This window comes from Teleopsis dalmanni, chromosome 1, assembly GCF_002237135.1.
Source record: "Teleopsis dalmanni isolate 2A chromosome 1, ASM223713v2, whole genome shotgun sequence".
NCBI classification, from domain to species: Eukaryota; Metazoa; Arthropoda; class Insecta; order Diptera; family Diopsidae; genus Teleopsis; species Teleopsis dalmanni.
Window position 1 is genome coordinate 174953361 of NC_051846.1, and position 15148 is coordinate 174968508.

Sequence of the window (15148 nt, forward strand, 5' to 3'; positions counted from 1 at the left end):
ATCATTATTTACTGGAAGTATTTAGTAGAGAGGTTTTGAACAGTAGTGAACTACAACAACAAAATTTTATTATTTTATTTATTGAATTTTTGGCTGATCATACAGCTTTGTTTTGAGTATTGCCAATTATCCCATTAAATACAATAGTTTCTATTCAGTAAAATAGTTACTACCATCATCCATCATAACTGACGTTAAAATGCAAACTAAAGTATTATTTATCACTATTATTTATTGATTCCAAAATTCATACAGCACTTACAAAAATTATAGACTTTTACATAATACATATAGAAAGTTTTTGTGGTAGCTAGAAAGCATTGACAGCCACTGTGTGTGATTTTAACCCACTGAAACTACCAACACTGATCCAGAAGACAGTGTGTGAAACTTTATTCCTGTAATTAGGGTGCGGAGTTGAGAAAAATAGGCCATATACTTAGAAGTCTATTGGAAAGAATGTAGGCGGATAGGTGTGGCAGTTTTACAAGCGGAAGGGTCATATTAATTGTAAGCCCTATTACAACTATGATATGAGAGTGCCAAAGTTATAAAGTGGATGATTTAAGCATCTGAAGCTAGCACACATTACTTAACGAGTATATGTACATTTAAGTAAACAAAATTACCAGCTAATAGCACTTTAAAAGCGAAAAAAATGGAAACTACTGACAAACTCCCCTAAGTACACGAAATGAATTTGAAAAAAAATATTTTGTATGAGGTGTCTTTACAAAAATTTATTTTCTTAAAGTAAATGATCGATATACGAGTTTGTTTAAGAAGTTTTACATCCAACTATAATATCAGCCTAGAGATCAATCGAAGAATCACCATTCCCCATAGATACTAAAATGAACGCAGTTTGCTATTGATATGTATTGGTATGTAGAGCTCTCCACCGAAAGATAAAACTTGCACTCTATAGGTCGCTTATTCTACATGTGCTTCTGTATGATGTAAAAGCATTGATACTATCACAAAATGATGCAGCAGCACTGGAAGTTTCCAAAAGAAAAGATCTTTGGTCTTTTAATGCATCCGAATGTACAATAAGCTGTATGAGCTTTATCATGACATTTATATTATTCAACGTATTAACATTCAGCGGCTTAGCCGGCTTAGTCATGTTGTGAGATTAGATGATGACACTCAAGCGAAAAATATGTTTGAAGCGGTAGTTGGAGGAAGAAACTGTGGAGGCAGACTGTAACTAATGTGGATGATGCGGATGATGATACTACACATGTTGATATGGAATGGATGATAATACCCCATCGAAAATGATATTGAAACCGATAATTGGAAAGCGTTGGGTAGACTGGGGCTGATGATTTCGTTAGTGGTAACAGTTATAGAGTATCGAGAACATGAAATATATAGCTTACTAAGTGAATTCCTCTACTAAATGAAAAGCCACATGATCTCCAGATATAAATCATTTGTTAAAGAAACAATACAAGTTGTTTCAATTAGTTAAAATTGACGATGGATTACATATTCAATGTTAACCAATGTGCATAATTTCAATAAAAAGTTTTTCGAATCCGAACAGCTAAACTGTTGATATTATTCCTTTAAATACTGCACATTTGGTTTTTATATTTTGTTCTGCCTTTTCAAATTAGAATATTATGTATAAAATATATCATTTTTGAAAAAACTACATGTGTACATTGAATTTTCTGATTCAGTTAATAAAGAAGAAACTATTAAAGTTAGTAAAAAAAGGAATATAAAATAACACATACAGTAATTAATTTTTTATCCAGTTTTTGTATATCGCTAGTATTTTGGAGAAGTTTTCTTGCAAAAAAGATCTTATCTACAATGCTTTTATAATATAAGTTGGAAGAGAACCACATTTTATTTTTCTTTTAAATAACAAAAAAATTTAATGACAATCAAATATTGTTACTCATACGCCATGTATTATCTTTTAAGATATGTTGCTACGGTAGTCATAACTCAGTTTTTCTGTTTGCATATTTGAAGGAATGTTTACGAAAAATAAAATCCAAGAAACATATCCTGAAATGTATAAATATTTTTCTTATTACCACAAAAATTTGTACAACTAAAAATATTTTATTTATTTTTGCTAAAATACAGGATAATGGAAAAATAGTATGCATTTTATTTATTTAAGTGGTGCATACTTCACTGTGAAACCCCGTATTTCAGACGTATGAACCGACTTACATTTGTCAAATATTTTATGTGCAAGAGAAGGAATCACTAAGATATTTCATATCCTGCGTAACATGAAATATGTTAGCTGGGAAATGCGTGAAAGGATTTTAAGTTTTTTATGGCTTTTGTCCCCTTTCAGTGACATACGAGCACTTAAATTTCTACAACTAAGGCAATGTTAGATATTAAAATGAAAGTCGAGAAGAGAAAGATTAAATATGGAATGAAAAAATTTGTTTTGAAGTTTCAAGTTGTGGAATTTATGTTTTAATTAAATATTTTGTTTAATATTTTGGATATATGGTGTAGTTATATAAAAATAAAAACTAGAGATATCATAGTATAATACTGGCACCTTTTTTTATTAAATAAAAACTACAAATGGATTAGAGTAAATCTAAAATATTTATATTGTTTTTTTTTTGTAAAATTTTATTCCTATTGTTTATATATAAAACCTTAATATTTTGAAATGAGATTGAAAATATTTCATATAAATTTTTTGTGCATATTATAAGTATAGCCTTTGCCATATAGTATTAGTATAACATTTAATATTAAACATAATTATGATAAAGTACAATGGTGCATTGCTGCCAATGGCATCTATTATATTCGTATTATCTAGTACAATTCTTAACACAACAATATCAGATAGATACTTTTCATTTACACATGGTAATCATTACTCCCCGCGGGAAAGAATATTCCAGAGGTAAGGCGTGCATGTCGTAAAAAGCGAATAAAACCCAGAGCACCATCCGACATTGTTTGCGGTGTAAATGGTAGTGAGTGAGTTTTCACTTACGGCATCTGACCGGAACTGTAAATCTGGTACCACACGGGTCAGGGTCCGTGGCTTCGGCTGTCCTGACCAATTGAGGTTGGCAGTATCGTGGTGGCTGTGTCGTGGTGGAGTTGTATTTTTCAACTGGATGCTGTGACCCAAATATCAGCAAAAGTGCTACGACTCCTAACCAAGGGGGAAGTAATGCCAAACATTTAACTCAATTTGGTGTGGGTGGAAATTTCTGGAATCTCAAATGCCGCGTTTTTCTGCGCATTATTTTGATGCGTTTGTTGAGAACACCATGGCTCTCAAGCCTTCACGACAGGTAATCACGTAAATCACTCTGAATTCTGTGATTATTGCAGAATTTTGAATCTAAATAATGAATATTCAACGGTGACAACCGTACATATAGTACTTATGTTTTCAAAAAATGATTCATACATTAACACACAATTCTTTTATCAAATTTATTTTATTTTATTGTCAATTATGCAATAACAATTATAAATTACTAAAGGGAAACAGATTTTACTGTAGTTGTTGCCAATAAATCTAGTTGGATCACAAGTTGATCTCTGATAGAGGATTGATCAATGCCTGAAAAAAGTCGTTACTGCTTAAGAATTCTAAGTAGCCACCAAGTTAAAGAATTACAAAGTTAGTTCATCTATGACAAGATATTTCTTCTCAGTAGTGAAGAGTTTGTCATTATGGTTATCTGCTTGTATGGTATCTTAAAAACAAGACAGGTTTATCTAATCAGACCTCGACTATATAGGTATGAAACTAGATTAAACCCTTTGTCTATGACTGTCTTTGTTTTAGATAAAGACGAGAATAGTAAAAACTTTAAATGGAGATAAATGTATCCGTCTGGCGATAGGAAATCCTAAATAAGGAGCAATCTGACTTCCACCCGGAAGGCTGATTGTTTTTTTTTTAATTGCGACTAGAGTTGCTGATGTAAAGCAGCCCAGAATTTTATTTTTAATTATTTCTAATAAATAATTATTAATTATGACGTTATAAGCATATATAAAACACATACAAATATTTTTTAAAAATTGAAATTAAATAATTTTATTGAAATAATTGCTATAATAACTATTATTTAGAAGCTACTTATATTTCAATATGCTCCTTTTTGATTTCTTTAAAAATCTTTAATATGAAATATGCTTATCTTATGCCTTTTTTTAATAGGCTGCAAATTTTTCGAATATACAAAAATACTATATTTTCCCCAAAAAGTACTCGAATGTTCAAAACTGTGTAAAAACCCACACACATAATATTAAGCAAAACCGAGAAATGGAAACCCATAAAAAATAAAAGGAAATAAATTGCGGCGCACCGAAATACTCGTAATAACGAGAAGTACACATTCACCAATGAAGGAAAGCCCTTGAGTATCGAAATGGCAATAACACACGGGTGAATGCTTTCAATATGTTTTCCTACTAAAATCTCATAGCAATGATCCAATGTATTTATTTTTCTTCAAAAAATAATAATAAAAATGTTTTTATTGTTAGGAGCAGACTTTTCCGCTTAAGTGTCTTTCATTAAAACAGTAGGAAATGTTTTAATCTCAAATTGATATTTAAAAATGTAAAAGTTAAAAATGAATTTCTCATTTGAATAAGCATATGCTTATTTTCTAGTTTAATAATTATACTATTCACATTATTGGAATAACTTTATGTTGTGAACTATTAGAGGAATACGAGTACATATATATAGAATAGTTAAAATAATCCGAACTATGAGAATATCTATTTTTGATTAGGTTAGGTTGGGGTGGCGGAATAGTACCCACAGCCGACTTATGCTAAAATAATGATTTGTTGTAACACCATGGATTAGCGCTGTTCATATAAAGCCCAGAAAAATTCTCGAAAATAGCACATAGATCAACATACGAAGAACGCAGAGAGACACAACTTTTCCATTCAAATGAAAGTGAACCAACTTATCAATCCTATGAACTTAACCAAGTCCTCAATTTTGCAGGTTGACAGCTTTGTCAATTCAGTAAAAAAAGAGGCCCTAAAGACTAAAAATCTTTTTCTAGCCATTGATGGACATTCACACATAAGATGGAGCACAGTTTGCTGCTTATCCGCACAACCACCAATAGAGAGATGTTAGAAGTTCTAGCACTTCATCTCATGTAGGAAGAATAAGCTTTTAGTATTCAAAAAAATAATTTTCATACTTACCATCTTCTGCATATGCAAAGAGCATACTCGACATGATAAAATAAAAGTACTAATTCTCAAGGAGCAAGATTTAAACTTTATTTGACTATATGCGAATTTAAAAAAATTAGAAACTGCTTAAAGCTCTTTTCCACTCAAAAAGAATCGGATTTCAGTAGACTAAAGATGAATTTCCGAAAATTTCCCTGACTTACCAATCACGAATTATTATGAATTACTTAAAGAATCTTCTTTATTAAAAAGAAATTAAACTGAATAAAATAACAAGAGATTTTCTCTTGTTATCAATACTGAAACCTAAGCTACGAGTATTTAAGTGAACAAGAAAACTTACGGGTTATTGGCTTCCAATGCAGCAGAGCACTGCGAAAACGGTTGAGTTTCTGTGTTTCTAACCGACCCTAACTGAAGAAAAGACCTTTCGTCCTTTGAGTGAAGTCAATTTTGGAAACAAGCTACTACCATATCGGGATAGCAATTACCAGTCCAATGATATTTTTCTTTTTCAAATTAAAGCGGAGAGTCACAAAGAACACAACTAAAGGTCTCATCCACTTTTAAATAAAGTCCACGTTCTATTCCCTCAAACAGGTTCATTTTATTGAGATAATACCACAGGCCATGATTACGCGTCAGACAACCTACCAACAACCTCAACTCTGTACTTTATGTACAGAGTATGTAAAGTTATTCACATTATTGGAATAACTTTATGTTGTGAACTATTAGAGGAATACGAGTACATATATATAGAATAGTTAAAATAATCCGAACTATGAGAATATCTATTTTTGATTAGGTTAGGTTGGGGTGGCGGAATAGTACCCACAGCCGACTTATGCTAAAATAATGATTTGTTGTAACACCATGGATTAGCGCTGTTCATATAAAGCCCAGAAAAATTCTCGAAAATAGCACATAGATCAACATACGAAGAACGCAGAGAGACACAACTTTTCCATTCAAATGAAAGTGAACCAACTTATCAATCCTATGAACTTAACCAAGTCCTCAATTTTGCAGGTTGACAGCTTTGTCAATTCAGTAAAAAAAGAGGCCCTAAAGACTAAAAATCTTTTTCTAGCCATTGATGGACATTCACACATAAGATGGAGCACAGTTTGCTGCTTATCCGCACAACCACCAATAGAGAGATGTTAGAAGTTCTAGCACTTCATCTCATGTAGGAAGAATAAGCTTTTAGTATTCAAAAAAATAATTTTCATACTTACCATCTTCTGCATATGCAAAGAGCATACTCGACATGATAAAATAAAAGTACTAATTCTCAAGGAGCAAGATTTAAACTTTATTTGACTATATGCGAATTTAAAAAAATTAGAAACTGCTTAAAGCTCTTTTCCACTCAAAAAGAATCGGATTTCAGTAGACTAAAGATGAATTTCCGAAAATTTCCCTGACTTACCAATCACGAATTATTATGAATTACTTAAAGAATCTTCTTTATTAAAAAGAAATTAAACTGAATAAAATAACAAGAGATTTTCTCTTGTTATCAATACTGAAACCTAAGCTACGAGTATTTAAGTGAACAAGAAAACTTACGGGTTATTGGCTTCCAATGCAGCAGAGCACTGCGAAAACGGTTGAGTTTCTGTGTTTCTAACCGACCCTAACTGAAGAAAAGACCTTTCGTCCTTTGAGTGAAGTCAATTTTGGAAACAAGCTACTACCATATCGGGATAGCAATTACCAGTCCAATGATATTTTTCTTTTTCAAATTAAAGCGGAGAGTCACAAAGAACACAACTAAAGGTCTCATCCACTTTTAAATAAAGTCCACGTTCTATTCCCTCAAACAGGTTCATTTTATTGAGATAATACCACAGGCCATGATTACGCGTCAGACAACCTACCAACAACCTCAACTCTGTACTGGAGTTATACGAACGTACAAGCTCTTTAGCCTGACAGTTATCTGAAATGTCGCGACAGTAATGATTTCTTCCGTTTACAAAATAATTTTTCTACAGAACCTTTATTTTTAATTAACTTATTCCACAGTAAGGCTCCGATCCACAGAATTGTAAGGATTGTATCCTTGCAAGATTGTCTCTAGATTCATTGTTTTTGATTCCAATGTACTCAGACACTAAACAAATTATCAAATTGCTTTTGTTTGTCAGTTGTAGCAAGATATCACAACAGTCTATTTAAAATCTCGAAAAGCACCTTTAAACGACTAATGCCTTGATTGTTACTTAACTGTTTGTGTATGTACAGATACCTTTCAACCCTTTAGTAAATTTAACTCGACCGCAGACCTCATTGACTTAAACTTCCACTTGAAAGATAGTGATGCATCCACACAACTAAAGCGAGATTCTGGTGTTGGGGTCAAAGCAAGAGTCTTTGACCCTGCTCCTAACGGTTTTGGAGCCGTCAGTGATATCTTTTGCTTCCAAACCAGAGATGATTGGTGATATACTGAAGATCATAACTAAACTTCCTGAATACTTAAACATAATTAAATAATTTTTTTTGATAATTAAGTTATCAAATTTAATTTGATGAATTAATACCAATCATCGGATTAAAACTCTATAAAACTTTTTATTATTATTATTTAATTTAGAATCTTAACAATTTTCAAAAGTACGATAAAAATTTATTTTGTTATTTGAATAACAGAATAAATTTCAAATTTGAAGTCATTATAATAAAATAAACAAAATGGTTTTTAATAAAAATTTTTAAATATTTACCATATTAGATATATACAACTTCAAATCTAAATTTAATTTAAATTTCAAATGTTTTTTATTTTTATTTACAGGTTAAAGAGGACTGGAAATATGTAGCAATGGTTTTGGATCGTTTATTCTTATGGATATTTACAATAGCGGTTGTTTTTGGTACTGCCGGAATAATACTGCAGGCGCCAACACTGTACGACACTCGGGTACCAATCGATATTAAATTATCTGAAATTGCATCGACAACAGCGAAACCGAACATTGCCAGACCTGTGTTATAAATTTATTATGGTTTAAATAAAATTTAACAACAAAAACGAAAAATATTAAACAAAAACAATTTACAAATGAAACAAAATATAATAATAATTGAATTAAAATATAATAGAAATTAAAGCAAAAAGTGCAATAACAAAAAAAATATTTAACATTAACACTACACTACCAATAAATTGAAAAGAAAACAACAACAACAATAACAATAATAAAATATGTAAGTACGAGTAACAACAACAACAATTTCATAACCAACAGCACTAAAAAAATTGCAGTAAATTTTACTATATAGGAATATGAGTGGCCATGTGTGCGAGTGAGTAAAATAATGTATGAATTTCATTGAATTTTATATATATGTATGTGTAGAGTTTAAGTTAGAAATTGATATAAATTTCGTACTGTACTTTTTACATACCAATTGCATTCATAAATGTGTAATTTTTTTAAAAATAAATAAAGTAGTTATTGGTAGATTATTTAATTGTTTTGTAATTGTATTAAATTAATATATATTATTAAATTTATTTTTATATGCACACAAATAAATATAAAATTACATCTTTAGATATCATATATAGGTGTATAGTCAATGATTCGATAGAAAATGGATTGAGATGCTATCTCTATATATTCAGTTGCGAACCATATTAATCGTGTAATATTCAGAAAATTATATTCATATTCAATTCTTAGGTTCAGCCAATACCTATGTTCCTGAAGCTAGTTTTGAAAGTACCGTACTGAATTGCCTCTAGTGTGTTGATAAAGCACAAAACAAGTTACAGTACTAAATACACATTTATTGATTATATGAAGTAGTGGATCCATAAGACTATTGTCTACTGTAACCGCAAATCATTCTATTGTACTACTGTAAACCTATGAGCGTATTAATTTATTAAGAATACGGACCAGCTTCTTGAATTGTGCCCCTTTATAGTTAATGTTTTTTACAAAAAAAATAGTCTCTCATAACGTTTTTCTCAAAAATTTTTATTTACCTTTTTGTGCTCGCTTGTATCACAACAAAATTATTATAGAAATTCTTACACAATTTATTTTATTTATTTATAGTTTAAAAACAGCTGAAGTGAAATAATAAAATAAAAGCTTAAAATCAGGTTTTATTTTTATTTTATTATTACATTGTTTTCTATAGGTAAGACCCTATTTATAGCCTTACCTTTACCTTAGAAAAACATGCTCGGCTATTATGTATCTTAATATATGGCTAAAGATTCATTGCGAAAGTTCTTAGCATCCAAATATCTATTTTTTTGAATAAAACTAACCACAACACATACTACCACATAAACAGCCTTAGCCAGAACATCAAAAGACATATTCGGCTACAAAGTATCTCAATAAATGGTTAAAGATATTTTTGGTAAATTTTTGGTCTAGTGTCAGACTTATGCTTAAATCCCATTTGAGCTGAAACAATGGTCCATTGTGATACCACGAATTATCGTTGTTAATACGCACACTAGATAGAGGTCGTTATTTATGTTAATACCATAGTAGTTTCATTTCGGTTATGGTTCCAAGTATAATTAATTAATTTCTTATCTGACTTGTCATGAACTAGATCTTTTAAGCAATTACGTCATCTTTTCCCACAATATGCCTAACTGCTGCACCTGCTAAATTCGTAGTCAAAAAGACTTTAATCCACTAAAATTGCCTCTTAAATATGATTGGAGAAAATTTTCACCACTGATTCGAAGAGCAGCTTCAACTTTCAGGGAAAAAAGTTGAGATAAATGGACTTAGTACCTAGAAGTTTAGATTCATCTTTACCAGAAGTCTTTACCTTACTCAGTAAGGGGAGTAGAGTGTAGGGAGTAGAGCGGAACCTCCGAAGGTGGAGGTTCCGCCCATAAGATCTTTTTGCTATATATTTTATTTGTCATATAAAATATATATATATTTATGTGTGCATATAAAAACTTATATAAAATTAATATTAAATGTTTTTTAATATGTAATTAATTCGCTTAATTTTTTTAACAAAAAATGTGTGTCTGTTAATATGTCTTGTATGTGTAAATTATTTTAATACTCTTATATGTGAATATGTGTAGGCAAATTTCATAAAAGCACTTAAATATTAAGTAAAACAAAAAATGTATAAATATACATATATATTTATATTATATAGATATATTAGGAAAATATTATGGATAGATTAATATACATGAATATGTGCAAATATAGCCAAAAATACGGATATACATTTTAAATTTAACAAATTACATTTCTATTAAAAATTAAAATTTAAAATCCTTTAAAAGTCAACATAAATTCCCCTTACATGCCTCACAAGTTTCCGACTTCTCACACATTTTTCTTAACTAAATTTAATTTAATGTGTCAATTTTACACAATTTTTATGCAAATTGGCAATAAATTTTATATTATCCTTACTTTAAGTGTATGAAATGTGCATGAAACTCAACAGGATAATTTCGCTAAACAACAAAGCGGTGCTTAGTAGCACGTAAAACAGTGGAGCAAAAATCGAAAAGTGTTGTAAGAAGCAAAAGAGGTATTTGTATTTTGTTTAAAGTTCATCAACTTATTCAAGCCAATTCGTTTATTCCCTTTACAAACCCACCCGCCCCTAAAGCCAACAGCTTTTGCATATTAAACTCATTTGTTTTACATTTTTCGAAAGTAATCAAAATTGCCTTCAATTCCACTGTGGCTTACACGAGCACCAAATGGCCTAAAATGATTTATGGTCCAGGCGAGAAATAAACAAACGAAAAAAAGCAACAACTCCCTTAACTTCAAGCCACTAAGACTCAAAGGATATTTATGCCCCAGTAGGAGTATGTGTGAAAAGAACCCTTTTTTTTCAAGTTTGACCAATCGAACAAAAGTGTCAAAGGACATGAATCGAATGTAAATGAAGTAAAAGTTAAGCTGCTGCAAAATACATAATATAATAATATTAAGTGAATTAGTTGAGCGAAGGAAAAGCAACAACACCTTTTTCTTGAAATTTATGCAAAAATTCTTAAAAATTCAAGGTTCAAAAAACCGAAACGTGGGTCGACTTTCGAAGGTGCGATTGAAGACGCATAAATAAAAGATGCAATATTTCAGATATTTTACGCATGTGAGTTTCGTGTTACATTTTTCGAGTACAAAAAATTTTTGATTTATGTTTTTTGATTTTACATAAAGTATTGAAATGATAAATTTATTTTAAATTATTAAAATTGATTGGAATAGTTCAGCACTTTATGTTTCTTTAAACAATTACTCTAATTTATGCTCGAACAGAGTCACTTGTTCTAAATTTAATGTATTTATATGAAAAATAACTAATAACTTTTTTTAGTCCTTTTTTAAATCCTTATTAGTTTGTTACTTTAATACAAGAATACATAGATCAGAATTTAAAATTTTTAATGAAGCTAAAAAGTTGACAGAGAAATAACTCTAACTTATCTATAAATTCTCTAGCATTCACTCTGCATTCTTCTTACTGATAGCTTAGATCGACAACATCTGAAATTATAACATCAACCTGTCAGCTATAACAATTTTATAATTTTTTTTAATTTAGTATATTCAAATTCATAAACCTCTGGAATTATCTTATCTTTTAACGCTTGAGTGTACACCAATTTATGTGTATCTATAAATTCAGCAGTGATTAATAACTAATATGTATTTACAAATATTATTTTGTTTAAGATAATAGTAAGAATCGCTCTCCAGTTCAAAAGGTAAATACTGGCACTACTTATAATAATATTTTAGCTTTACAGTCCGAGGCAGCTGTTGACTTTCTCTACTATTTTTCTCTATTCAATTCTAGCTACCGCTATAATTTTAAAATTTCTAAAGCAAATTACTTTTGATTCATGTTCTATATAATCTACTAACCGTGCTGTTAATGAGGATGTCCTCTTTATCTTGCAGTTTGTGATTTATAGATTGGATTATTTTTTTGTTGTTTTTTTTTTGTTGTAATCCGCTGAGACCTTTAAACAGATAATAGGAGCAGATAAACAAGACGATTAAATGGGTGCGGAAATGAATTGGTAGTGGTTGGTGGTATTCGACGGAAGAATAAGGATAACGGGCGGATTGGGTGGATAGGATTTAGATCATTTTGTGCACATAGTTGCTTTCCATTTTTAGAATGTGACCAAACCATATTTATGTCTAAGTTTGGACTTGACTTAAAATAACTTTACCGGTAAAGTTGGGTTTATCCATAGCTACCAAGCGATCCTGAATACATTATCTTCTGCAATTTTCTTTGTTATAAATATTCCACTGTAATCATACTTTTTAACTACTTTGAAGTCGTATACTCGCACTTTAAGGTTGCGCAGAGTTCTACATATTTCTGGAAAATACCAGAATACATATTTCTGGAAATAATATATATACTATATAAGAATTTATATAGTATATATATTATTATTATTATATATTGACATAATATAATATATTTATATTATTATTGTATTATAGTATACATATATTATACTAATCTCATGTTAATTAATAATGCCAGTCTTTTCGGTAACTTATTTCTTTTAAAATTCATGTAGTCAAAATTTTTATGTCAGAAATTGAGTCTATGCATGTGTTTCCTATAAAAATCAGTTTTAAGTTTAATATTCAAAACCAAGATTTTATTAGGTTTTTATCAGTGTTAAGTTACTACTATAAATTTTACAGATACCTGTGACGATTAGTAGTTCCGGTTGAAACTAATCACCATTAAAATAAAAGTACTGATTAGACCACACAAAAAAGCAATGTTTTGCAGTTCCGGTTAAAACCTATTACCTACAAGTAATAGAAATTAAAGAAATATTAACATTTAACCATTAAAATGATATGTTCAAACTAGAATCAAAGTTTACCACTATCCTAAGCAATAACCAATAAATATTTTTGTGTGAAAATACTACTAATTGTTACTCAATTATTGAGTGTAAACACATTGTATTTTAAAATTGATTAAAGAATCTGGTTAAGTGTTGTCACACAAATCAATTTGTAGGCAATTCAATATCAAAGCAAAACAATAAAAAAATTTCTGCTTCTACTTAAATGAGTATTTACGAGAAACAAAAGAAAATAGCCAAATATTTTTTACTTTATGAAAATCAAACAACAATTACATCAACAACAACAACAACAACATTAACACCAATATTCCACCGTCAACTTTATATACACCATTGAATACTGCAAGAACAATAACAACAATGTCAAGCCAAAACGGAATCATAATAATGAAAAACGTATACAATAACCACAAATTATAATTGCTTCTTGCTTTCAATGCATCTCTCATAGTCACAAAGCGGACATTAGAGCGCGACTGTCGTGCGCTCATACAGGCTCAACATTTTTGTTGTTTTGTTACTGCTGTTCGCGCAGCCATAATTGTTGCTATTGTAAATATTGTTAGTTGTTTTTGTTGTTACTTACGGTGTAGTTTGTTTTTATTTTTGCTTTTGTTTTTGTTTTGTTATTGCTTTCAATTCACTGATTCAAGTGCAAATTTAAATTGAGTTTCACTGCTTTGACAGGAAGATAAAAGCTAAAAGCTCCACAAACGGCCAGAAAATGAAAACCTTTACTGAAATAATCATAAAGTTCCGCTCATTTATTTTATGAGTCCACTGACGCGCTTTGCTTGGCTTTTGTTTTCTTTCTTTTGTTTTTGTTTTTATTTTCACTTTTGTTGTCATTGGTTTTACAATTACTCTTATTGGTGTTATTGTTGTTATTGTTGTTGTCTTTTGACTTACTTTTTTGTAATTTTCCAATCTGAATAAAGCCTGTATCGTTTGTCTTTTGTCAATTCTTGCCTTGCTCTTTTAAGCTGAATCGCTACGATGTGGCAGCATCATATCAAGTTTTCCACTACTTTGACTTTAAAGTAAATGATTTTTTTCATTTAATGCGTGTGAAAATGATGCAGCTTTTTTGGAAAAATATAAAAAAAATAGTGAAATAAATTAAAATAGTTGAGTGAGTGCACTTGAGCACTTATACTCAACTTTCTATATTCAACTTATATATATATTCAACTTTCTTCATAATCCCTCTCTAAGCCTTGACTGAATTATTGTTTATCACATTATCAGACTAAGTAATAATTGACCTCAGATCTACACACCTCCCCGAGGAGCCTGTAACCATTCTGAGATTCGATAACGCGGAGTTAGTAAGCCTATCAGTTTTCGTAAATAATTTTAGGGCTCTATCCTTTATTTATTTTTTGATCGGATCTATCTTGAGGTTCCTGAGGATGTCATTCGTCTTAATGTACCATGCTTCCTTGAAAAGTCTTCTCAGAGCCTGGCTTTGTGCAATTTCCAGCTGGCGAATAGTAGTGTTTGACAACAATTAAATTTAAATTTCAAATAAAACTACTTTATTAAATTTCGTAAAGTTAATGTTTAATTCCTTTTAGGAATTTAAATAATAATAAACTGTATTACTTATATTTTATTGAGTTTTACCTCATTAATGAATTAACTTAATGTTAAGTATTTAACAAAGTATTTTTTTTTTCATTTATACATTATTGCAGCTCATTTTTGCATCCATTCCTTCGTAGTCTCCTCTTCCGTTATGCCAGACCGACATACGATTTTCAGTTTATTTAAGTTAAAGTTCTGCCTTATATATACTATTAGATTCCTGTTTTAATTCTTATATTATGTTTAAATTTGTTCCATTAGTTTTATTTGCATGGCTTGGGTTGTAAGTTTCATGAATCTGATAAATTATTTAAAAGAGAATTATTATTTTTAGTTTATGCAGTTATAGTTCTACTTAAGTATTCTATTATATTTCCTGCTTTAATTCTAAAGTTGTTCTTTGTTAGATTCTAAAATTGTAAAAATTCTTATTGCATCCAATTGAGTTATCAGTTCCCTGAATAAAGTTAATAC

At 30.0% G+C, this 15148-nt stretch overlaps 1 protein-coding gene across 1 annotated transcript in view; it reads left to right on the top strand.

The window, feature by feature from the left end:
• The window catches only part of LOC119670294 (acetylcholine receptor subunit alpha-like), a 94758-nt gene extending 86487 nt beyond the window's left edge, over positions 1–8271 (top strand). Inside the window, exon 10 of the mRNA XM_038080497.1 lies at positions 8006–8271. Within this exon, the coding sequence (XP_037936425.1) occupies positions 8006–8206 (201 nt within the window). The 3' untranslated portion in view covers positions 8207–8271. The remainder of the gene's footprint in view (positions 1–8005) is intronic.
• The last annotated feature ends 6877 nt before the right edge of the window (positions 8272–15148 follow it).